This window comes from Chrysochloris asiatica, unplaced genomic scaffold, assembly GCF_000296735.1.
Source record: "Chrysochloris asiatica unplaced genomic scaffold, ChrAsi1.0 scaffold00051, whole genome shotgun sequence".
Taxonomy (NCBI): domain Eukaryota; kingdom Metazoa; phylum Chordata; class Mammalia; order Afrosoricida; family Chrysochloridae; genus Chrysochloris; species Chrysochloris asiatica.
Window position 1 is genome coordinate 1,940,811 of NW_006408569.1, and position 26,911 is coordinate 1,967,721.

General features: G+C 41.3%; 1 protein-coding gene across 1 annotated transcript in view; it reads left to right on the forward strand.

Moving 5' to 3' along the window:
- The window catches only part of GPC4 (glypican 4), a 126,292-nt gene that overhangs the window by 75,471 nt on the left and 23,910 nt on the right, over positions 1 to 26,911 (forward strand). The window contains exon 2 of the mRNA XM_006862809.1: positions 10,510 to 10,668. Coding sequence (XP_006862871.1) covers positions 10,510 to 10,668 — 159 coding nt within the window. The remainder of the gene's footprint in view (positions 1 to 10,509; positions 10,669 to 26,911) is intronic.

Below are 26,911 nucleotides of genomic sequence, written 5' to 3' on the forward strand. Positions count from 1 at the left end.
ATATTGTTGTTGTTCTTAATTTCCGTTGAGTCAGTTCCACCTCGTAGAAACCCTGTATAGGGTTTCCGAGGAGCAGCTTGAGAACCACCAACCTTGAGATTCAAATCAACCTTGCAGTCCAGTGCATTAACCCACAGCGCCACACCAGGACTCCATACGCCTTTTAGACCTGTCTATGTTGTTATTATTATGTGCCGTCAAGTTGGTTCTGACTCATGGTAACCCTATGTACAACGGAACAATACACTGCCTATATGAATCCGTCTAATGCTTTACCAAGCATGGTGTTCTTTTTCATGGACCGGGCTATCTTGATGACATACCCAGTGTACATGAGAACAAGTCTCGAAATCTCCTAAGGAACATTCTTGCCATACTTCTTCCAGGATTATTGTGAAGCGCCGTTGAGTTGGTTCTGGTTCATAGTGGCCCTGTATAGGGTTTCCAAAGAGCAGGTGATGGGTTTGATCCTTTGAGCTTGCGGTTAGCAGTCCACTGCTTTATATTTGGCAGTCTTAAGCCTTTCAGAGCTACATTTTGGCAAGGTATTGCAAAATGTTGACTAGCTGAGTATCTCCAGTGATTGATTGTTGACCTCAAATCAGACATCTGCATAATGACTGTAATGTCTTCGTTTTGTTTTGGGGTCTAGGTCTGATGGCTTTAGGCTTTCAATGTGTACAGCACAGTCTGCAGTCATTTCATCTCCTTATCAGGTGGGTGGGGAGGGTGGGTTTATGTGTAAGTCCCTCACCCCACTGGGATTATTAAAAGACCTTTAGAGATTTTCTTCCTTTGTTCCTATGAAGCAGAGCATTGTGTGTTCTTTAAGCAGCTTGGAAGGGCCAGAGTTCTCCAGCAACCTGCATTTCCATACACTGTGTGGCCACATGAATTTACATCGAAAAAGTGAACAGAAATTACTTGGGTAATTCGTTAGACCAACCTTCTTTTCCTTTCAGGGCAAATGAAAATTAGAAAACAGGGTCAAATATCCATTGAGGGACTAGAAAAATTGCCCCCGTCCGAAAGAGCTTCATGTCTAGGATTTCTGTTTTCTAAAAGCCTGATTAAAATGTTTTTCTCTCCCCTGGCATGTTAATCCTTTTTATTATTAAGAAAGAAAAATTGAAGACTATATTTTTGAAAATCTTAGTTTTGTTTTTGATTTGTCTAAGTTGCTAAGAGGAATTCTGGTGATGCGCTGTAGGGTAAACACTGGACAGAAAGGTCCATTTGAACTGCAAGGCTAGTAGTTCAAACTCACCAGTTGCTCCTCGGAAACCCTTTATCGACTGTCCCTTCACTATTTACATTTACACGGACCTTTTGAAACTCCCTTGTACAAGTGTCAGAATTAATGACTCAGTATAGATATATTATTAAGTAAAACCTATACTTTAGTCAGATTTTCTGATGGTTTGTGCTGCTTTTTGGTAGCAGTTTTATTAACATATCATTTACTTACAAAACAATTCACCCACTGAAAATGCACAATTCAGTGGTTTCATGAATTCACAGTTGTGTTCTCATTCCAGGACTTTTTAATCACACAAAATAAACCTGATTCCCATTCCCAGCCACTACCCTACCTACTCTTCCCCCCCCCCCCCCGGCCCCTGGAAACCAGTAGTGTGCTTAATGTATCTATGGGCTTGCCTATTTTGGACATTTTATATAAATGGGAACATATAACATGTGGCCTTGTGTCGGTTATCTCTTACTTTGTTGTTGGTGTAAAGTGCCGTGGAGTCAGTTCTGATTCATAGCCATCCTGTGTAGGGAGGGTTTCTGAGGCTGTAAATCTTTGCAGGAGCAGAAAGCCTCATCTTTCTCCTAATCTTTCACTTAGCCTAGTGTTTTCAAGGCAGTACTTCATTCCTTTTGTATGAATGGACCACATGTAATTTATCCATTCATCAGTTGATGAACATTTGGGTAGTTGTCCCTTTTTGGTTATTAGGAATATTGCTTCTGTGAACATTTGTGTGCACATTTTTGTGTGATTTCCCCTTTATTTCCCTTTTGTGTTCCAGCATCCCATCCTGGATGCCACAGTCTTGGTTTCAGTTTGCCCTGACTCTATGCATACCACTCAACCCTTACTTGGTATGCGTGCTTTCCTGGTTATCTTTACTCTTCCTAAGTCTGCCTTCAATAAGGTATATCTCCAAACTAGTTGGAAGAAGAAGATGCCGTTCTCCTCAAATCCCACTCCCCACCCCCATGCCTCTTCACAGAGAACTTCAGTAGCTTATCAGACTATAACAAACATTGTTCATTTAAAAAAGAAATTTTTTTTTTTTCATTTAAAAATTTTTAAATGGCACTGCCTTACATATATCCATATAATGCTTCCTTGTTGACAGAGGACTTTTTCAGACTTCCATGCAGGATAAGTAACTTTCCCAAGGTTAAACAGAAGGCAGACCATGTTTCAGCTAGGACTCGAACCTGTATCTCCATTTCCCAGATCACTGCTCTTTACAACCAAACCTCCATTGTTATTGGGTGCCTTCAAGTCAATTTCCCAAATCCTAGCACTCCCAGGCAATAGAGTAGAACTGCCCTACAGGGTTTTCTTGGCTGTCGTGGTTATGGAAGATATAGAACTGCCCTATAGACCTTTGTCCCTCAGAGCCTTTGGGTGGGTTTAAGCCACCAATGTTTTGGTTAATAGCCAAGCATTTCCCCAGTGTGCCACCAAATACTCACCAAACCAACTGCCATGGAGCTGACTCTGACCTGTAGTGACCCTCTAAGACAGAGCAGGACTGTCCTGTGGGGTTTCAGAGGTTATAAATCTTTACAGAAGCAGACTGCCACATCTTTCTCTTGTAGAAAAGCTGATGACGTTGTCACTAGTAGCCCAGCACTTAACACATGGTGCCAGCAGGGCTCTTTAAATTCCAATCATCCTGCAGAATGAAAGATCCCAATCATGTTAAGAACTTAGAACCTTGGAAATGTCCGTTATTACACTCCACTTGTAACACCCATAAGTTTTCTTTGTAACCCAAAGATGTACTTCGAATTTCTTCACGAAAGGCCAGGTCAAAGTATTCCAATCTTACATTAGCAATTGCTAACATGTCACATGTTCCTCAAAGAAGCTCTGACTTGTAGGCTACTATTTGTGTTCCTTTTATTTACTGAAGAAATGTGACATCTTTGTTCCTAAAAAATCAGTCCGGGTACAGGGAAGATTTGTCTTACAAATCACCAGGTTCTCCAGCTACTGTGTTCTGCAGTGGTTTCTGGTTCACCCTCCAACGAGTAACCTGAGAACTATGTACTGAAAGCTGTACCTTCCTGAAAGGTTATAACCCCCACCCTTACAAAAAAAAAAAATTTTTTTTTTTAAATGGGAGAACCAGGAAGACATTTTCTTGGCATCTTATTTTCAAATGAATTTTCCAAGAGAGACAAGTGAAATGGATGATAGATAATATTAACATAATCAGGTTTCTAGTAAATAAGACATCCTGAGCACCGTAACCTCCATTTCTATCGCTTTCTCTGGGACTAAGAGTTATAAGCAATGGAAAAGAAACAAGCTCTCATTTGTAACCCCGAAGCAGGCTTTGGTGAGAGAAGTAAATGAGATAAAGTGAGAGGCATGGTTCCCCAGATTGTTCTCCCCTAGCCTTGTTAAAAGGATGGAGTGGATTCCTCATATTCAATGCCGACTTCTTTAACCATTGATTTGAAGTACTTCAAAAAAAAGGACCAATACACACTCTGCAGGATTGAGTAGTAATTTATTGTGATTGTCTTTGTTCAGCTTTGAAAACTAAGGCATTGATATTAAGACTAAAGAGAAATTACATAGAGCTGGTGTGATTGAAAAAAAGTTTGGCTCTTTCGAGTGATTTTTTTTGTTTTTGATGCCATAGAGTTAAGCTTTAAAAGCACGCTTCATTGAATCCCATCCAAGCCTCCTAGGACAGGGCTGGGGGACCTTTTTTCTATTGAAGACCACTGACCCAAAAAGAAGAAAACTAATCAAGGGCCATGTACAAAAAGCAACTTAATTTAGGCGCTTCCTTAGAAAACCATCAAGCATTCAGTTCACCTGCTTTTAAAATTAAGAACGGGGAGTTCTCAATAAGTACAACAAATAATAATAATAATAAAAGTCCTTCAGTTTCATATTATGCACAGTTAAAGAGGTGGGGAGGGGTGAGATAGAACAACATGGATGGAGTAGAAAGGCAGACAGGCGAGTCTGAAGTGGCTAGAAGAGATACCCAGAGAAGAAACCATACACAGCATGGGCCATGGAAGAAGATGGTTGAATTAGAGAAATAGGTGAGCTAGATGATGGTTATCGCTTGTACTTGCTGTTCACTTGAGCTGTTGGAGAAGTAACTAAAAACTGCTTTTCCCAGCTCTTTTGCAGCTCCACTTGTAAACCTCTATAGCAGGGGTTGCTGTTGTTGTTGTTAGGTGCCATTGAGTCGATATCAACTCATAGTGACCTTATGCACAGCAGAATGAAACACTGCCTGATCCTGGGCCAATCTCATAATTGTAGCCACGCTTGAGCCCATTGATGCTGCCACTTTGCCAATCCATCTCGCTGAGGGTCTTCCTCTTTTTCTCTGACCCTCTACCTTACCAAACATGATATCCTTCTTCAGCGACTGCTCCCTTCTGACACTATACCCAAAGTATGAGAGACGAAGTTTGGACGTCCTGGCCTCCAAGGAGCACTCTGGCTGCACTTCTTACAACGCAGATCTGTTGGCTCTTTTGGCAGCCCATGGCACTTCAGTATTCGCCTCCAACACCATAACTCAGATGCATCAATTCTTCTATGGTTTTCCTTATTCACTGTCCAGCTTTCGCATGCATATGAGGTTATTGAAAATACCATGGCTTGGGTCGGGCGCACCTTAGTCCTCAAGCTGACATCTTTGCTTTTCAACACTTTAAAAAGGTCTTGTGCAGCAGATTTGCCTAATGCAATACGTCGTTTGATTTCTTAACTGCTGCTTCCATGAGTGTTGATAGTTGATCTAAGAAGAATTAAGTCCTTGACAACTTCACTCTTTTCTCCTTTGATAAGAATGTTGTTTATTGGTCCAGTGGCGAGGATGTTTGTTTTCTTTGCGTTGAGATGTAATCCATACCAAAGGCCATCTTTGATCTTCATCAGTAAATGTTTTAAGTCCTCTTCACTTTCAGGAAGCAAGGTTGCATCATCTGCATATCGCAGGTTGTTAATGAGTCTTCCTCCAATCCTGATTCCACGTTTTTCTTCATAGAGCCCAGCTTCTCGGATTTGCTCAGATTACAGGTTGAATAAGTATGGTGAAAGTATACACCCCTGTCTCACAGCTTTCTTAATTTTAAACCTTTCAGTGTTCCCATGTTCTGTCAAACAACTGCCTCTTGGTCCAGGTACAGATTCCTCATGAGCACAATTAAGTGTTCCGGAATACTCATACTTCACAATGTTGTCCATAGCTCGCCTTGATCCACACAATCAAAAGCCTTTGCATAGTCAGTAAAGCCTTTGCGCAGTCAGTAGCAGGGGTGGGGAACCTTTTTTTCTGCGAAGGGCCATTTGGATGTTTATGACATCATCATCTGCAGGCTGTGCAAAATTATCAACTTAACAATTAGCCTGTTATATGTGGTCAAACATTTGATGAACTCACTTGGTGTTCAGTTTGAACTGCAAGGTTGGCAGTTCAAGCTCACTAGCTGCTACTTGGAAATCCTATACAGGGTCGCAATTAGTTGGAATCGACTCATTAACACTTAACAACAAATGGGATGGCTGGAACTGTGATTGGCTTGGCAGGGCCAGACCAAATGATTTTTGTGGGCCTTATAAGGTCTGGGCCCACTCGTTCCCCACCCCTACTTTAGAGCAATGCTGCTGTTCCCTTGTAGTGTTATTATTACAGCAAAATATCTTCCGTCTTTTGAGCAAATAAACACACGTGCTACATGTTTTTTGAAACCTGCATAAACCCCTTACCTTTTAGTTTCCCATATGTGTAATGCATGTTACAAGCACGTGTATGCTATTTTCATGTGCACATCAAAAACACCACATAACCATTTGCATTTCCATTCTAATCATTTGCAAGTGTCTATCCCAATGGTCAGCGGTTCGAAACTACCAGCCGCTCCGCGGGAGAAAGAGGAGGCTTTCTACTCCCGTAAAGATTTACACCCTTGGAAACCCTGTACAGGGTCGCTATGGGTCGGAACCGACTCAGCGGCACTTAACAACAACAACAAATCCCAATGGTATTGATTCAGATTCATAATGTTCTGCAACCATCACCATCATTTACTTCCAAAACTTTGTCAACTCCCTAAACAGAAACTTTTACCCATTGAGCAAGAACCCCTATCACTCCACGCACACACGCAAGTCTCTTGTTAATTGCCATTGAGTTGGGTCCGACTCACAGCGACCTTGTATAGGATTTCCAAGGAGCAGCTGGTGGGTTTGAAGCACTGACCTTGAGGCTCAAACTGACCTTTTGTATTATTAACCGCAGGGCCAGTGTATTATTAACCGCAGGGCCCAACAGTATGTGCATCAGAAATCACCTAGGGCCCCTTTTTAAAAAAAATGCAGGCGCCTAGTGCTACCTCCTAGTGTGGTACTGTGGGTTGATGCTCTGGACTGTAAAGTTATGTTGAATTACAAGGTTAGCGGTTCAAGCCCAGAAACTCTATACAGGGTTTCTATGGGTCAGAATTGGCTCAATGACACTTAACAACAAGTGCTACCTCCACAGCTGTCCCTATGTCCACCTCTCCCAGTCTAAAGATCAAAATTGTGGCATGCTTTTTAAAATAGAGGTTAGTAAGTTCAACAAGTTTGGAAAGGCAGTTTCCTTCCCAAAGAAAAGGCACAGCATGTTAGGAACTAGTTCACACACCACAGAGTACCTTTTGGATATCATGTATATAGAGATTTGGAACCCCATTTTGGGTGCTCAAAGTTGACTAATTCAAGTTAGAAACCTGAAATGAGTTGCACCAAGTCGCTTGCCTTTTTCCTCATTGTCTTTCTCAGATGCAGAAGCTGCTTATAGTACCGACTCCCCAGTTACCTCTTTATATCTTTGGGTTTAAGTTCCCAAGTGTGTCTGGGACTGGCTGGATCTCAGGCAGGACTTTAGGGAGAAGGACAAATTACCTTTTTTGCAGTGCTGCCAAAGGAATAAGCTGTGCATTCAAATTCTGGGTTGTCTGGCTAAAGGTGGCATGCTGGGCTTATTCACATTAAGTGTGTTACCATGCTGTTATCCTTTAGACAAGACAGGCTTTTACCATTTGACAGAGTCTTCCTGGAAAGATCATGAAAGTAGGCTCTCTCTTGTGCCTTTTATTTTCTCTTCGTTTTAGGTGTTACCGAAGCCAAGATGTGCTCCAGTCTGCAGGTCTCCATTAGGGTAGTAATGAGTGGAGCACATGAGCCACTCTGGGTCTTGTCTGTGTGCCAATGTAAGCAGCTTTGTCTACTTTTAGCACATTACCAGTAAAACTTTATTGCTGCTATTCCTTTTGCACGTTTGAACTGCAAGATCGGTGGTTCAAATTCATCAGCCACTCCTTGGAAACCCTATACAGGATCACTATGACTCAGAACCGACTGAGTGACACGTCACAACCACAAAAACCCCTTTTCATAGGAGCTCTAGTGGCGCACTGGACTGCTAAATCGTCAAGTCAGACCCACCAGCTGCTCCACAGGAGAAAGATGAGGTGGTCTTCTCCCGTTAAGATTTACAGCCTCAGCAACCATAGGGCTAGGCGACTTTTTCTGACAAATGTTTAACATCATTCTCAGGTCATAGAAAATCCTCAACTTAAAAATTCGCCTGTTGTAGTTGGTCAAATGTTTAATTAGCTCACACCAAATGTGATGGCTGGAACTATGGTTGCCTACTCTACTCAAGGCCGAACCAAACGAAGGATGTTCCCAACCCCTGCTATATTGGGTTGCTTTGAGTAGGAATTGACTTTATGACAATGGATTTGGTGCGTTTGAGTTTTCACCCCTTCTGGAAGGGTACAACTTCAATTAAAAATTCTTGAGCATAAGTGTAAACCCATTTACATGTCATACTTTCTTAAATGGAGAAATAGTCTCTTCTATAGTCTTTGGATCGCCTGTCTTTAGGTTGTATGGGTGTACATTGCGGACAGGATTTAGAACTAGTTCAGTCCAGTTTGCCCCACCCCTGGTAATATGCTTTTCCACCCCAGACATACTGGATCAGAACCTGTATTTTAACAAGATCCCCTGGTGATTTCCCATGATACATAATAAGAGTTATGATTATGGAGAACTTGTTAAAATGTACATTCAGTATATTTGCGGTGAAAAAGTACCTTCTTAGCAAGTGGTTGACCCAGTTGGAAACCTAGATTAAGGGAAAAGGGATTATGTTCTTGGGACTTACAAGCCTGTTTCGATAGGATTTGATAGTGTGAATCCCCCCCCCCCCCCAATAATACTGGGTGAACCTAGATCATTACCCAAATTCTCGGACTCTACTGCCTGGGGAATTTAATGCCTCCCACCATGGAATCTTTGCAAAGGCGTTCTGGTAGCGAGCGTAATGATGACGAGTCCGGCTGTGGTTTGAAACTACCAGCCGTTCCATGGGAGAAAGATGAGGCTTTCTGCTCTCGTAAAGATTTACAGCCTCAGAAGCCCTATACAGGGTAGCTATGAGTCAGAACCCATTCCACAGCACACAACAACATCCACCATGGAATCTTTGTAGGGGCTTAGAAATCAGCCTATATGCATTTCAGTCCATGGTAATCTTAAGAGTATCTGCTGCCTTATTACAGAAGTAATTCAATAAATACGCCCTCGTGATGTTTGTTCTTAGTCCGACCATTCCAATAATTTTCCACATGGGATGTGAGGGGGATGGGTCCACTGGAAGAGTTGGAGCCCTTCATATTATTTTATGTGATAAGACTCGAAATGGGAGTGATCCCTCAACCTTGAAACCAGGAGACAACTGGCTAGGTCCCTTGTTAATTATGTGTCCTAATTCCAAAGTCCTACTGCAAATGTGTTAAGCCAGACAAGAGGGAGTTTTGCTTTTGGTTCCAACAAAGGTGTTTCCATAAACCTGGAACCTACCAGTAACCCTTCTTTTTCTGCACTCCATTTATGCAATCTGTTTGTTCTTAGAATTAATTATCTGTTGACCAAGGGTTTCCGAAATGCCACAGCAAACGTTTACTTCAAGGCACAGTTTTTGTTCTGTGACAGAGTCAGGTTTATAGGGGACTTTGAGGCTTATAGAAAGAAACCCCACAAACTTCCAAACTGGAAACCAAATGGATGCAGCTGGGCTTGAGGTGGGAACTATTTTGTACCTGGGGCAGCTGTGGGGTGATGAGTCTTTGATATTTGCTGGAAGCCATTCGTCTGTATTGGGATGAGGGGCTATACTCCATAGAATTTTGGCTTGCTAACTGCAAGGTTAGCAGTTTAGACCCACCAGCCACTCCATGGGAGAAAGATGAGTATAAAGGTTTACAGCCTCTAAAAACACTGAAAAGCAGTTCTACTGTGCCCTATAGTCACTAGATGAGCTGGACTCAGCTCAATGGGCAGGGGGTTTGGTTTGGTTTAGTTTGATTTATTTATAATAGTATCTGATACAGGAACCCTGGTGCAGCAGTGGTTATAAAGCTCAACTGCTAACTAGAAAGTCAGTGGTTCGAATCAAGCAGTTGTTCCACAGGAGAACGATGTGGCAATCTACTTCAGTAAAGATTTTTGAGCCTAGGACCATTATGAGTTGGAACTCGATGGCAGTAGGTATTCTACACAGAAGGCTCTGGATTAGAAAATCCTCAAATTGAAGGTCATTTAACATCACCCTTTGTGGTTGATCATAGACATCAGTTGTCCAGTCTTTGCAGTACACTTAGCTCATGGCTTTCCCGCAGAATAGTTAATTATTCCTATAGTGTGCCACCTCCAGTGATGGTCATATAGTTGCTCAATTGTCCTTCATTAAGGGGCTCTCTCTTGAAGTGTGGCATGGTGCTGTAGGATCAGCATTGGACTGTAAACCACAAGGTTGGCCGTTCAAACCCACCTCATCGGAAACCCTATACAGGGTTGTTATGAGTTGGAACCGACTGGACGGTACTTAACAACAGTAACAACTCTTGGAGTATAAACTCCTAAAGCTTAAAGACAACCTGTCTTGTCTCTTCGACGTACATATACAGTATTTAGCATAGTATTGTGGGGGAATTTGTAAAGGAGTTTTGAACTAACACTGAAGTATACTCTGTTTATTGACCACACCAGTTATCCTGTGTTTTGATGAGGATTTAGGAAAAAAAAAAATTTTTTTTTTTCTTTAAGAAGAGAATACATGTTTTTTAGGCTTCACAGATGGAAACAAATAAGCAAGTGTTCCCCGAAGCCAAACCTTCTTTCTTGAACCTAATGAATGATACTGAATGTCTGTCCTACTTTGTATCTTTTAGGCGATCATTTGAAGATCTGTCCCCAGGGTTATACCTGCTGCTCTCAAGAAATGGAGGAGAAGTACAGTCTGCAAAGTAAAGATGATTTCAAAAGTGTGGTCAGCGAACAGTGCAATCATTTGCAAAACGTCTTTGCTTCCCGCTACAAGAAGTTTGATGGTAAGTTTTGGAATTTCTGTCCACATGTGCATCCATATGGGGCCTACCCTTAATTTTGTTTTATTACCTTTGTGCAACTCTTATGTAAGAGCTGACAGAGTCTTCCTCAGGTAACTTTGTACAGTTGCTTTTGCAGAATTCCTCTCTTCCCTCAGTGCTTACTTACATTTTTTGGCCAAGATGTTCTCTTTGCTGATTCCCAGGGGCCAGTTTGCCTGTCAACTCTATTGCTAGAATGCTCTGGATGTACTAGAATCTGTATATGGTAGGCATTATGGAAATATGGTCACAGGGAGCCAAGAAATAGATTGAAGTCATTTCATTTAAATGCTTTTATATATTTTCTTGGGTGAACACAGAATAATGTTGTTGACGCAAGTCACTAAATTTTTTCTTTTCCCCTAATAAAAAGCAATGCTACAGATGCTGGGCTTCAAATTAAGTTTCAGAATGGATCCCCTAAAGACAACCTGCATTCCTAGTGACTCTGCAGAGCCGAGACAGGATTAAAGCCCTGTTCTTAAGTCTCCATGCAGCTGTGGCCCAGAGGTTCTGCAGAGTCTTGTAGGAATGCTAGAGCCATCTCCCATTCTCTTTTCAGCGGGGGTACAACTTTGTAAAGAATTGAAGCAATGTTACAGATAACAGATTGAAATATATATATTTAAAGGAGAGAGAACGGGATCGAAAGCGCCACAGGATTCTCTTCCATGGTGTGCTGTCATTCACTCAGTTTTGAAGATTGTTATGAAGTAGATTTAATTTTAATAGGAATGATTTCCTTTGTGCCCATTTTAAAAGGCCATTCTAATTACATAGTACCTTTGAAGCATGCTTTTCTTCACATTATTTGTGGTGAAGAAGTACAAGGCAAATTTTTAAGATGTGAAATGTCTTTGAGTATTTCTGCAAAGGGCTCGTTACCATGGTGAGCAAGTTAGACGAAATTAGATTTGATATGCGCTGATAAGGCAGCCCCCTAGCTAAAGAACAGGTTGTAATTCAAAAGTTAGCTTTGAGCTTCGTTATTTGAAACTCATAACTGAACAACTGATAGACTGTCTGGTTCCAAGGCTAGACCACAAAAAGTCCATTTTATCTATAGCATAACTAGTTAACTAAAAGATTGTCTGTGTAGTGTCCCATTTAATCCTACTCATTTTTTGCCAAACACTGTTTGCCTGAAAATTGTGTTCAGTCTTAATTTTATCCTCTCCTTTTCCTGCAGTGAAGCCATCTATGAAGGTACTTTATGAACTTTGTGGAAAAATTCCATTTACTTTGAATTCCATTTTCCTATGAGCTTTTTGACGCTTCTTTGTATATATCCCCTTTCACACCCCACTCTTCTTTCCCACATGCTGTAACTGTTGAACAGTATTTGTTGTTGTTGATAAGTGCCGCCGGGTTGGTTCCGACTCATAACAACCCAGTTTACAGTTTCCAAGTAGTGGCTGGTGGGTTTGAACTTCTGACCCTGTGATTTTCAGTCTAGTACTTATCCTACAGTGCCACACCAGAACTCCAATGTGAAAATGGGTTTTATTGGCAGCACATACCTCATTAGAGTACCTCTGATCCTCTTGATCACTAAATGTCTTGTCATCACTAAAAGGAAGGCTATTTTATTGATTGTGTCCTTTCTCATGGAGCTCTGATAGCATAGTGGATACGAATTGGGCTGCTAACCTCAGGGTCAGTAGTTCAAATCTACCAGTCACTCTACAGGAGAAAGATGAGGCTTTCTGCTCTCATAAAGATTTACAGCCTCGGAAACCCTATCCAGGGTCGCTATGAGTCGGAACCGACTCAATGGAACTTAACAACAACAATGGCATTTCTTTAAGCATTTTTCCTCTTACGTTGGGAAGAAGTCTCAGACAATCAAACAAGTGCTGTGGCTACTTCCTCCAAGTCACACACTCCGTCCACTTTTTAATAGATATGTCTCTTCCTGGTATGGAGCTCCCAAACCATTTAGTGCCTGTGGTTCTACTATTCTAACCCCCAACGTTTTTTTTTTTTTTTTTTTTTAAACCATTCAGAGCAACTGTATCAGTAAGTGCTAACAAAGGTTTTTTGCAAAGGACAGAAAAACTGTTTCTTTTGCCCTTCCTTACCAGACTTCACACTCAATACATGTATTCATTCACATGATACCTTTATCGGTTTCTGGACTGATAAATTATTAGGAAACTCCAGTTTTTGTCTCCTGACCGCAAATCAAAACACGACATGACAATAAAGTTAAATAGCATAGAGAAGGAAATGTGTTGACTCTGAAGTGCAGAATAGAACTTGGATGTACATCTCACTCCAACTTACATTTTGTATTGTAAAACCTAAGTGGGCTATTGTTGTTGTTGTTAAATGCCATTGAATAGAGGTCCGGTATAAGGTTTCCAAAGAGCAGCTGATGGGTTTGAACTGCCAGCCTTGTGGTTCAAACCAACCTTGTGGTTAAGTGCTTTTTCTCCACTGCCATACCAGGACTAGTGTACAACAAACCAGAATCACCAAGTGGATAGTGTGTTGATTTACTCATTTATTGTTTTTTCATTTTTGATTGTGAATTGAGTGAAGGTTTACAGAGCAGATCATCAATTTTATATCCAACAGATCATGTGTTGCACTTCATCTCAATGATTGCAGTCCCCTCCAGGTAACATCACTTACCTGTTTCCTTCCCTGTGGTTCTTATTTCCATTCCTCCTTCTCTCCAAACCTTTCTGAATTTTGTCCTTGAAAAAATGTTGCCCTTTGGATCATGAATAGTAGACCATTCTATGGTGGATATACCTCACAAGTCTTGTTGCCCCTCCTATGTACCTATCTACTACCTGGCTGAAAATAGAGCCACAGACCTGAGTTCAGTTCCAGCCACAGACATGAGTTCAGTTCCAGGCCTGAAGAGTGACCAAGGGTCATAGTCATGCGGTCCCAACCATCTCTATTTGTGATTAGAAAGTCTGGCCTTTTTTTTTTTCTATTTTTTGAGTTTTGTTCCACATTTCACTCCCATTCTTCAGGACCTTCTAATGTGATCCCTTTTTGAACAGTTAGTCGTGGTAGGCAGGCACTATCTAATTCTTTTGATTTTGGGGTGGTGGAGACTGATTTTCACATGGCATATTAGTCATTAGACTCATTACTTCCAAGTATCTTCAGTTTCCACATTGATTCTTGAGGATGATGAGTTAGGGCATGTTGTCTCTGCTCATAAGACCTCCAAGAATGTTGAGTGAAGAGATATATAGGATCTCTCTTCTTTTATTCCTTATATTCTGTTGTATTTTCTGGTTAAAGTACATGCTACAAAACAGATTCCCATTGAACAGTTTCTCCACAGAATGTCCAGCAACACCCATAATGTTCTTTGCATTATTATATCAACATTCTCATTTCTGTGACAGTTGTTCCACTTTTATTAACTTAGTCTCGCTGCCCCCCGCTCCCTCATGGGTCTATGAATTTGGTCAAGCTATTATAAAAGCCCACTCCTGGGGCATTGATATGAATGGAAAAGAGGAAGATGGGCAGAGTAACAAGATGGCAGCTAAGGAGCTAACCAAGATGGGACAGCAAGGTTGCCCAAGCATGGTTAGGGCTAATCAGTGAAGACACATAGAAACATACTGGGTTACAGTTTCAAAGGAGCATCTCTTTAGCTTGCAGTATGAATTCCAAATGATGACCCTGAGCCTAGGCAACTACATCGGTTTCAATATGTGCTCATGTTTATGAGAGTCTACTTCTTTCTAAGGCAGGAGCAATTACTTTTTATAAACTTTTCAGTGAATATAATTTAGGTCCCATTAAAGAAGCTTAGCATTTTGGAACCATCAGATTTTAGGTGATCAATCCTGTCTTTGGTTCCTTTATCTCCTTTGGTTCTTATTAACATAAAAATAGATAGCACAGCTTTTGCCAAAACAAGGATTCCTTTTGTTCTCCTTGTTGCATTATATATGGTTTGCACAACTAAAGTGACTGTACAGTCCAGAAATCAGGTTTTAAGCTACAAACCTGGGTGAAGTCTAAGCCTGTTGTTGGTTACCCTCCCCCTATCCTCCACCCACCCACCCCCACACGCAATTCTCAAGTTTCACATATTTTAAAATCTGTTCTGAATTTAAGGGCACATCTCTATTGCTCTAGACTGTAATCTTCATCCACTCTTTCACCTAGAATGTTTAGTGCCAGAAGTCTACCATCCTTAACTTGGGGACTTCCGAGCAGTGTGATAGCCACAGAGCCAGCTGCTCCCCCTCTTGGCCAGTTCTGGGATTAAAACAATGTAAAGTGGAACTGCTAATTAACATAGCTGAATCCGTTGTCTCATAAATATGCTAATCAGCTACTCTGTTCTTCTGTTCAGTAGGCTTGGAAAAAAATTGCTCAGTGAAGAGAAAGGGAATAGAAATGATAGAAGTGGGGCATAATCTCTGTTTGGGGGACCACAATATGAAGCCCTCCCCTAAGATGTTTGGCATTTTGTGAGAGACTAGTTGTTTTGAAAAGATCTGCGTTAAATCAAAATCACCTAAACAGGGAGAAAAGATTTCAGAACTGCCATGTAAAATACATTTCTGAATTACGTCGCAAAAGTGATGTCATCGCTTTGGAGAAACATCTATATGAAATAACACTCTTAATCAGTGTTTGCTGGGGAGTTTTACATATTAAAAGAAATCCTCAGGAAATCAAAAGTTGTGGAGTGTTCATCTTTAGTTGTCATTTGAGGAATGAATCTAGCAACCGTGCACAGAATGGCTGTGTAGTTAACCCACTGTGACCTAGGCTGATTAGCTGGGTCTCAGTTTTCCCATCCGTAAAATGAGGGGGTTGAACTAGATCCTCTCTAAAAACCCTTTCAATTTGCCAGATTCTGTGAGTCTTCTCAACATGTGAGTAGACCAGCTGCTTTGGTGAAAGGTCTCACAAGATGTTAATTAGCCGCCTGTTCAGTCCCCTTATCATTTCTGAAGTCTCAGCTACTTTCACCAGCTCTTTGAAAACCCTCCCATGAGCCCGAAGCTTGTTAACTCACATAATGGTGGAAATTTTCTGAATTAGCTTAAAACGCACATAAAAGAATTAATTGTCGGTCCCATCTTGCTGCCTGGGCCAAGTGTAAACCTGAGTGGCCACCCGGCCCTGCAGCCCGCAAGTCCCCTTGTTTCCTATCATTTCACAGAGACACTCTGATCATTCCGGCTTAGCTGATGCTGTGTTTTAATCACCAACTGAAAAATGTCCATAGTCCATACTGACCATTACTTCATTAAGCCGGTCAGAAAACCAGTGCGTTTAAGGCATTAGAATTCATATGCCCATGAAAGTAATGACCTCAGTGGGAGCTGGTCACTCGCCTGAAATGACAAATACGTCCAATTAAGCTTCAGGGCCATTAGTGAAGCTGTACTTTCTGGAATTTTCCTAACCCCTGACCATAGCTGCTTTGTTGTTGTTGTTGTTGTTTTTAAGTATGTGGATTTATTATATTGTCTTTTGCTGTCTTACATACTTAGTCAAGACCTCCTGAGGGATTTTTAGGTTAAAAAAAATAGAGGCTTCAGCCTCCTCAACATAAATGTGTCATAGATGTGTGTACCGTACCATATCATAGAAAGTGGATTTTTTTTAAAATTCCCACCTCACATTCCATTCAGGAAGAACATGTGTTCCTTTTCTGAACCTCTGCTATGATAAGAATTGCCTTTTATTTACTTGGAAAGCCCTGCTTCTCTTTCCCTTACAATTTTTTTTTAATTTTTAAAATTTTTTTGCCTTCCATGTGCTAATTCTTTTTATGATCTCTCTGTGAAACTTGAAGAGAATCAGCCACTACCAGCTTACTGTAATCAAAGCAAGAGCTCAAACACATACACACACAAAGCACACATTTCACTACTGACAAAGGTTTTCTGCCTTTTGAGTTGTTAGAGGAAGTGTGACCAATTGCGGCACTAGTATTGGCTATCTCATGGGATTGAAAATGCTGGTGTGGAGCTGCAAACACTTTTACTTTGGGCCTCAGCTACTAGCTTTGGCTTCTTAAGAAGCATGGCATCAGCAAGTAGCAGCTGATCTGTTTGGAAGTCAGTGCTTCCACTACGCTGCTTTAACCTGCTCTGTTAGTTCTCTTTGCACGTTGAGCCTGAGAGTTTGGAATGTTGTGGTTGTTCATCTCAGCCCATCTCCTTTCCATGAACCTCTCTGCTCCAGCAAAGAAAAGGACTTGTTTGATCTAGCACTGATTTCCACTGATGGAGAGAGCTCCCCAACCAGACAGGCTTCAGCTCTGTATTGGGCACTGTCTCAGCCCATCTTCATCACCCACTCAGTGAAAGAAAAGTTAAAATCCTCAAACGCTCAGCATGGTGGTACTCTGGAAAAAACTCTTCATAAAGATTTAGGTACAAGGATGTTCCTCACAGCATTATTTGTAGCAATGAAAAACTGGAAGTACACTTAAGTGGGATATGAAACAATTATTACACTAAGATCTGGCCGCATGGTATCAGATGTTGTTGTTGTTATTGTGTCACTGAGTTGGATCTGACTCATAGGGTCCTGAGGCTGTACATCTTTATGGGAGCAGAAAGCCTCCTCTTTCTCCCACAGAGTGGCTGGTGGCCTTGAACTATCTTGTGGTTTTAAGTCCAATGCTTATACTGTATAGAACCACAGCACTCCCAATATGTTATTGTTGTTCAGTGCCATGGAGTCAATTCTGACTCATAGCAACCATGTACAGGGTTTCCAACTGCTGAATTGTTGGTCCACAGATCAGTGTTAATCTTACAGCGCCACACCAGGAGTCCTAATATGTTATTAGGCCGTCATTAAAAATGATATTTCTGAAAACTCTTTAATGATAGCAGAACTGCTAACCATACAATGTTACATGAGAATAGGGAGTAAATACAGCATGAGGTCAACTATGAGACAATATTTCCACACAGAAAGGAAAGCCAACAAATTGTTGTTGCTAAGTTTGGATGGTGGGATTATGGCCAATTCATCATTTCTTTATGTTTTTATGTCTTTCAAATTGTTCCAATGAGGAGTGCATCTTGAAAAATACTGTTGTTGTTGTTTTTAATTTAAAACGTCTGAACTCGATTGGTAAAATTTTCAGAATCAATAATTGATTTTTCCTATTTGTATAGGCAGTAACAATGCTCATTGTTGTTAGCTTGGATACAGTTTAAAAGGAAAAACTGCCAAGTATTTAGTGATTGACTGTCGTGTAATGAATAAAGGGAAATAAAGTCATTTATAAAGCATGAAAGAGCATTCTTTTTCTGATTATAAAGTGTCACCGAAACATTTGTGGGAATAGAATTGAGAAGTGTATATTGAATACAAAAAAAAAAATCACCCATCCATGCATAGGTGATACATGTTCACACATGCGCACTTGGGGATCATGCCAACTGTGCTAGTCTGTGCCCTGCTTTTTGCTCTTGACATTAGATGCATTAGATGCCATTGGTATAGGAGATCATATGGAGCCTTTCGAACTGATCCATCTAGAGTTTAGTGTGTAGAACACTTGAACTGATGGCTCCTGACTCCTAGCTTACCCATAAGCGTCCTCAGCCCTCTCTAGGCACTTCTGAATGCAAAGAAAAATATGTGTGCTTAAGCGCGTTAGCAAGCTGGTAGTCCCCTTAGAAGTGAAGGGGAGCCCAGCAAAAGGAGCCAGACAGTACTGAGCCTGCATTTACTCTCTGGAATCTTTAGCATTCAAAATGCATCAACCAATAAAATTAACATGGGAAGAAAGACCTCTGCCTACTCTGGCGGGATCGCTGAGTACCCTTTTGATATGCTAACAGCCCTTAATAAGGGCTGCAGCTGGCAATTGGCCTGTCAACCTAGGAGCAGTCTATGGATTTGCTATTAGTTGATGAACATTAGGGAATACATGACCTTCTTAGTACACCAAGCCCTAGCAGGCACTCCTGAGAAGGAAGATTATACCATGAAAGAGCCAAATGCCTGTTCAAACAAACGGGTACAGACAGACTTACCCCCAAAGCAAGACATCCGGAGATAGTTGTGAACCAATTGCAGTTTGCTTGCTTTATCCTCCTCCTCTTTAAAAATAAATACACACACATTTGTAGATTTTTACATTATTTTCTCTTCACTAAATACTTGATCTTGGAAAGGAGGGATGGATAGGCCTTTTCATGAATTTTCTTAACAGTTCCAAAAGTTTTAAAAGTCTTCTTTTCTCAGTAACTTTGTCGGTGTAGTGAATGAATGCGTGCACGCCACGCCACGACTGTAAAACACAACATTTGTAGTACTATTACTAGGGAAATTAATTCTTCAGCAGTGTATATTATAAAAATACAAGGTGGTAATTTATAGCACTAAGCAAATGAACTAAATAAAAAGGCCTTACAGTATCTTCAGGGCATGGGTTAATTCCAGAAAGCATTCTCTCTCATGAATCAATAGCCAGTCAATTGTTTATAAAGGAATTAACTAATGGCATTTAATAGCAAAACTAGAGGCCCTTTGACCTGTTTCAAGAATTTTGAATGTTTATTTAATGCAAGACAAGTGCCTGAAGATAGAAGATTCAGAAGCACATGATGTTCTTCTTTTTAAAAAAGACAGGATATTTACATAGAAAGCCTCTAGATGGAAAAGTTTTGCCTTTGCACTCCAGTTTTTCCCATGTTAAACTATTTGAGTTATGGTGTTGGAGAATATTAAAAGTACCATGGACTGTCAGAAGAACAAACAAATCTGTGTTGGAAGAAGTACAGCCTGAATGCTCCTTAGAAGCAAAGATGGACAGACTTTGTTTCTCAGATCTTGGACATTCAGGAGGAACTAGTCTCTGGAGAAGGCTATCATGCTTAGTAAAATGGAGGGTCAACTAAAAAGGAAGACTCTCAATGAGCTGGATGGTCACAGTGGCAGCAAAGATGGGCGCAAACATACAGATTGTAAGGATGGATGGCGCAGGACCGAGCAGTGTTGGTTCTATTGTTCATAGGGTCACTGTGAGTCAGAATCGAAGGCACTTAACAACAACTTACATTAAGAATAATTAAATATCGGAGCTGGAAAATACTTCAAGTTTCTTTTACCACCACCCTCACCGCTCCCAAGCCCTGCTCCCCGCCCCGCCCCTCAGCTCATCCCTTGGATTGAGCTGATCTCTCACAGAGCAAGTCATACAGTGGCTGGGGATGCTGGTGCCCACCTGCTCATTAATTGCTAATTTTCCTTTCCCTTAATTTTTGGCTGATCTTTTTCTGGTTACCTTCTGTGATAGTTTTGACACATGTGAGATGTGCACAATATTTTTTCATAGAATGCAAATGTTCCTTCTAGTGTTGCCGGATCTCCAATTTTGGCTCAGTAGCGGTTCCTTTCATAGATGTCTAGGACATTTCACAGCCTTGGATACTAGTGCCATTAAGCATTTCCTTTCGGATCAACAGGTTGGAGTGTTAAAAGACCTTGAGTCTTCTTAGCTGACCTCCAGCATCTTTGCCTTCAGTTGTATCCCCCATATCCCCAGATAATACTTGACTCCACTGTTGATAGTGCCACTGAGTTTGTTACAATGCATCAGAATTGAATGCTGCCTGGTCCTGGGCCTTCGTTGCAATAATAGCTGTGTTTGAACTCAGTGTTGCAACCCCTGTGTCAATCCGATCCACCTCATTGAGGGTCTTTCTCTTTTTGGCCAATCCTCTACTTTACCAAGCGTCATAGTGATTGGTCTTTGCTGATGGCATGTCCAAAGTCAATTTAAGATGAAGCCTCACCATTTTCCCTTCTGAGGAACATTCTGCCTATACTTCAACCAAGACAGTTTTGTTCATTCTGGCAGTTCTTGGCATAGTCAGTATTCTTTACCAACATCATAATTTTAATGATTCAATTTCTAAATGTTGTTGTTAGGTGCTATCGAGTCAGTTCCGACTCATAGCGACCCTGTACAAGGTTTCTGGGGAGCAGTTGGTGGGTTTGAACCACTGACTTTGCAATAAAACAGTCCAGTGCTTAGCCTACAGTATCGCATCAGGACTCAAATCTAAATAGAAATGCATAAATTTAGTTGCTAAAAAGTCAATTTGTTGTTGTTAAGTGCTGTCAAGTCAGTTCCTACTCACAGCGACTCTGTGTAGGGTTTCTGAAGAGCAGCTGGTGGGTTTGAACCACTGACCTTATGGTTCACAGTCCAGTGCAGACCTGATCCTATAGCACCACACCAGGAGTCCAAAAAGCCTGTTATTGAGTACCGTTGAGTCAGTTCTGACTCATGGCAACCCTGTAAAGGGTTTCCGAGGAACAGCTGATGAGCTTGAACCGCTGACCTTGTGGTTCAAACAGACTTTGCTGTCCAGCGCATTAACCCAAATGCCCTGGTGGTGCAGTGGTTAAAGGCTGGGTTGCTAAGAGTCGAAATGGGTTGACAACACACCACAATAATCTTTATGAACTCAAATCTCCGGGCCTTTAGTCCACAGCACTGCTTAGTACATTCAAGCCGACAAGCTTTAGTTGAACACTAATTTTTTTAGTTACCTAGGTATCTAGTACAAGCAGGCATCATAAAAGTTGTGGAAAGATGGAATGAAAAGATAATGGAATTTTCCCATGAACTTTTGGAAGCCCGCTCCGAATATTTATTGAGCAGGCTTTATCAATAAGCCATGAGTAATGTTAAGTGCCATTGAGTTGGTTCCGACTCATAGAGACCCAATACAGGGTTTCCGAGGAGCGGCTGATAGGTTTGAACCTTCTGGTTAATAGTCCAGTGCTTATCCTATAACACAACAGGACGCCATTAGCCTTCTAATTGGTGTCAGGCTTAATGCTTGTGGAGCAGAGGCTAAGTGCCCACAGTAAGCAAGGTAAGCACAGGCTTACTTACTGATCTGTAGCAAACCCATGTGAAACTGTTCACTACAGATTAATAAGTAAGCACAAGTAAGCCCCTGCTACCTGGTTTACTGAGTGCTCTGTTCTGTCAGGGATTGGAAATGTGAAAAGAGGCTTTGATTCCGTAGGAAGGTGCTGGGGGGCTGGGAGAAAGGCAGATGCCGGCCAGACCTAGAAGCAGAATCTTTGATGTGGTGTGGAAAAGTGAAGTTGTTCGTTACTGATTAGTATGTGGGCACCAGGAAGCCTACGCTTACTTTACTTCTAACCCGCCCCTGTTAAGGAGGAATGATAGCTGGGTGTCTTTTTCAGCAGTTAAGATCTGACCCCAGAAATGAGCATTTCAGTGATTGATGAGAGAATTAGGCAAGAATACGTGAAATGCACAAGCCCCCTCCCACCTCTAGTTACACTCCCCAGCAAGATGACTCCAATTCACAGTAACTCACTCCGTGAGTGTCAGCATGGAGCTCTGCTCCGTAGGGTTTTCCATGGCTGATTTTTCCAGAGGCCTTTCTCCACAGGCACCTCTGGGTAGATCACACACACACACACACACACACACACACACACACACACACCACAACCTTTCAGTTGGCAGCCAAGCATATTAACCATTTGTGCCATCCAGGGACTTGTGTTCCTAATAGCAAATTGTTAAGCTGTGCTTGGTACTGTTCCTAAATTGGTATACACTTCAGAATGTAAATTGTGTCATAGACATGATTTGCCTAATGCAATACGTCTGATTTCTTGACTGCTGCTTCCATGAGTGTTGATAGTTGATCCAAGAAGAATGAAGTCCTTGACAATTTCAATCTTTTCTCCATTGATAAGAATGTTGTTTATTGGTCCAATGGTGAGGATTTTTGTTTTCTTGACATTGAGATGTGATCTTTGATCTTCATCAGTAAATGTTTTAAGTCCTCTTCACTTTCAGCAAGCAAGGTTGTATCATCTGCATATCGCAGGTTGTTAATGAGTCTTCCTCCAATCCTGATGCCACATTCTGCTGTTCTTAAGGTCGCTATGAGTGGTAGCGACTCGATGGCACCTAATAACAACAACAAAAGGACAGATGAGGTCCCATTGAGGCCAAAGCGTATGTAGACTAATAGGGAAACAAGCTAGTAAGACTATGTCTAAAGAGAGATGAGTTTTTGTCTTTGGTGTGCCATCTGGTCTGCTGATCCCCACAGGAGAAATTGATGCATCTTTTAATAATTGTCAAATGAAAGATTTAGAGATGCTGTAAAATCTCCGAAGCATTCACAAGGCCACGTGTGGAGAGTAGTGATAGAATAAAAGCAAAATGAATGAGGCGGGGGACAATGATTTGTCTTAGAAATTTTCATTACTATCTGATTGGGCAAGCAGGTGATGCTACTTGGTAGAGCTCTGTGCTTTGTTTTCAGCCCAGAATAGCCGCTCAGTACATACTTTTCAAATTCCATAGCCACTTGGAGAGATTAAATCATCAGTTTTTAACCTGTTATGTCAATTTTATAGAATTTCTCAAGCATTTATTCACCACATTCCCACTCAGATGGTCTTTATATTTACAACTTATGTGACCACATTAAGAAGTCTTTAAAAATGTGATGGAAAAGAAAGAAATGCTCTGAATGATGAAATTAATTAGAATTTAATCTGTACCTGATCTCTATGCATATAATGTGCATGTTACATGGTTTTTCCAACCACCCCCCATCCCCCCCCCCCCCCCCACACACACACGTGTGTGTGTTAATGTACCCAAGAAAATGTGGATGCTATTTTCGTGGGCACATTATATAGAGAAAATCCAATATATAGCACCAGGCTACTCTCTTAAGTATATACTAGCATAAATACACACCCACGACCTTTCCCCACAGAATGTGAGCCATGGGAACCAAAGTAAGGTCCATTCGGGCATTGTACAGAGGTCATGTCAGTTTGCAATTGGTATCTTGATTAGGTCATTTCTCTTGTCATATTCCACAATAACAACATTATATACAGTGATGGCAACTCTAAGACTCTTGCCCTGAATGAGGGACTCTAGGAATGTTTGACTTTTCCATAAAATGCTCAGTGTCTTGGCACGCGCTTGACCTGGAGCTCTTTGAATTGTGAATTGAAAAGTGTGGAATTAAAGCAGAGCTGCAGGTGCCACTCTGCCTTCCATTACAGCAAAACAAGAAACAGTTGTAGGTGGTGGTCATTACAAATGCAAGTGAGGTTTGAGAATTCCTTATTACAATGTTGTTGTTAGGGGCTGTCAAGTCAGCTTTGACCCACAGCAACCCTGTATAGGGTTTCCGAGGAGTGGCTGGTGTGCTTGAACTGCCAACCTTGCAGTTCAAACCAACTTTGCAGTCCAGTGCATTAACCCACAGCACCACACCAGGACTCTAATATATTAATTACAAGTCAAATAATGGTCAGTTTGCAATTGTCTGCCTGACATGATCATAAAAATTCATTGTAGGGAAAGATCTAGGTTTTCTATTGGAATCTGCGATTTTAGGTGGTGAACTATTAATTGATGTAACAATTGCATTTCTGTATAAACGAGCAGGCTTTATTCTTCCAAAATGTGAGAGTTACGTGTATGAAACACTGAGCATGTAGTTCCCCCAACCCAAACGTATCTTCATTTATGCTCCAGATGAGTGAGCACCACTTGGGAAGAATGTTAGCAATTCAAGCATGGTATGGCATGGACTCCTGGTGTGGCACTGTAGGATCAGCACTGGACTTTGAACCACAAGGCCAGCAGTTCAAATCCACCAGCTGCTCCTTAAAAACTCTACAGGGTCGCTGTGAGTCGTAACTGACTTGAAGACACTTAACAACAACAACATGTCCCGATGACTCTTAAGATCCCTTCTCACCAGAAGACTCCCCAACTTTCAATTTTAGGAAGGCGCTGCATACATGGAATCATTTACAATGGCTCAGTTGGAGAAAGATGTGGCAATTTGCTGATTTTAAGATTAAGTCAAACAACAACAACAACAAAACATGGCCTTCTAGTTGATTCTGATTCATAATCACACTCCAGGGTAGAGTATAACTTTCCCTTAGTGTTCCCTAGGCTATCATTTTTCCAGAAGCAGAATGCCGCATCTTCCCTCTGCCCAATGGAGCAGCTAGTGGTTCACATTGCATCCAAGCACTTTAATCACTGTGTCACCAGAGATCCTTTTTGCTAAGAGGAGAGTCAAGAAAACCCTATGGGGTAGTTCTCCTCTGTAACACATGGGGTTTCTAAGTCAGATTCCACCAACTTTTGTCACTCAGTTGAAAGATTTACACATGAAGAGAATTTGTCATCAAGACATTTTAAAAAAAGACCAACAAAAAACAAACTAAGAATGTAACAAAATTCTCAAAACCACCATTCATTGGAAATACATCTTTCCCCTAACTAAAATATTAATACATACCCTGAGGTTTCAAATCTGCAGATGCCCATAGCTGATGGTGTTTGTGAGTGAACCATGAAATGACAAAATGGTGTTGGCCAGAGCGGTGTTTCTCAAACTTCAGGGGACAGCAGAGTCACAGATGGCTGGCACCCACCTCTACAGTCTGATTCAGTATATCTGGGCCATGAAGCCTAAGAACTTGCATTTCTGACAAGTGATGTTGGTGTTGCTGTCTCTGACACTGCATGTGGAAAACCACTCAGCAGATTTGGGAGAGGATTAAAGACCTTCCCAGGCAGCTGATAGGAGTAACATTTCTCATATGGCTCCCAGTAATTCTCTTGTCCACTTCCTGGTATATGGTAAAAATGCCTGACTGTGCATTTGTATTGCCTGGATGCTGTAGGATAAGCACTGGACTGCTAACCACAAGGCCAGCAGTTCAAACCCACCAACCGCTCCTTGGAAACACGGAGTTGGTCTGCCCATTTGTTCAATCTTTAGCAATTCCTTTTCCGTTTTTTTTCTATGAAGGTAGCCCAGAAACGAAGAGGCTAGTAACACTGTTATTAGTTGCCACTGAATTGATTCCGACTCATAACAGCCATATGCACAAAAGAATGAAAACGTCCCAGTCCTGCGCATTCCGCACAATTGTTGTTACAAGCAGTACGTTTCGAAAGAAAAAAACAGAAAAAAGACAAAGATTCACCAAACAGGTTCTATATACTGGTTATCCATGTACCTCTGGAGTCCTGATGTGGTGCTGTGGGCTAATGCACTGGGTTGCAAAAACGAGACACCAGGAAAGCAAGAGGCCCCAAAACACAGACACTCAAAACACCGTTTGAAAAGCTAGACTGTTGACTTTAACCACAAGCCTGATGGAACCATCTGGTGATGAGTTTGGGGCTGGAGGCAATGGAATGGAATCTCTTAGTATATAGGGAGAGTCTCCAAATGGCTTCAGTTTATTCAGGCCAGATTTGGAGAAACTATTTGGAATTACTTGCCAGTCTGATTTGCCCACCCAACGTGAGAAGGGAATGGTTTGGTAGCACTGTTTCTTTTTGAAAAATATGTTTCCGGCTTTGAAGTTGGTGACATGTTATCTCTCCTGCGCCCCGTTCACTTAAAAGCAATCCTTTATTTGATGTGGTCCTTATATTTTGCTTAGGTATTTATTTCATATCCGGTTTGAAAACCTGATATCCTGAGGTATTTATTTTTATACTAAGCAAGAGACTCTTTGAGAATGGTGAATGTTCTAGATGCAACATTAATCCTCTTCATTGCACTTCTTATGGAAAAGCTAGAGGAGGAAGCAAATTTGTCATTTGTCCTTAAGGGATTAAAATCTTTAGCATTTTTATTCTGGCCATATACTAGCCCAAAAGTTCAAATATGAAATACCCAGGTATTCACGTAATGTTTTTATGTGTTTTTTTTTTTTTTGTCAGTTGTTTTTCCCATGTTCTATTCCAAATCATTTATAATCTCTTTGTCTTTCTGTATCTCTGTATCTTTCAGATGCCCCCAATGTATACTAATGTCATAGAGAACACACTTTCAGAAAACTTGCTTCTAACCCATTGCCATAGGGTTTCCAAGGCTATGATCTTTATGAGAGCAGATTTCCATATATTTCTTCCCCAGGGTGGCTTGTGGGTTAGAGCCGCTGACCTTTTGGTTAGCAGTGGAGGGTTTTAACAACTATGCCACCAGGGAGTTATTTTATTATTATTACTTTTTGGTTTCGAGCATTCTCCAGGGTGTTTTCTTGTAATGTCAAATAAAGAGGAGATAGTTGTTGTCAGGTGCCATCGAGTCGGAACCGACTCATAGCGACTCCATGCACAGCAGAACGAAACAATGTTCGATCCTGGGCCAACCTCACCACC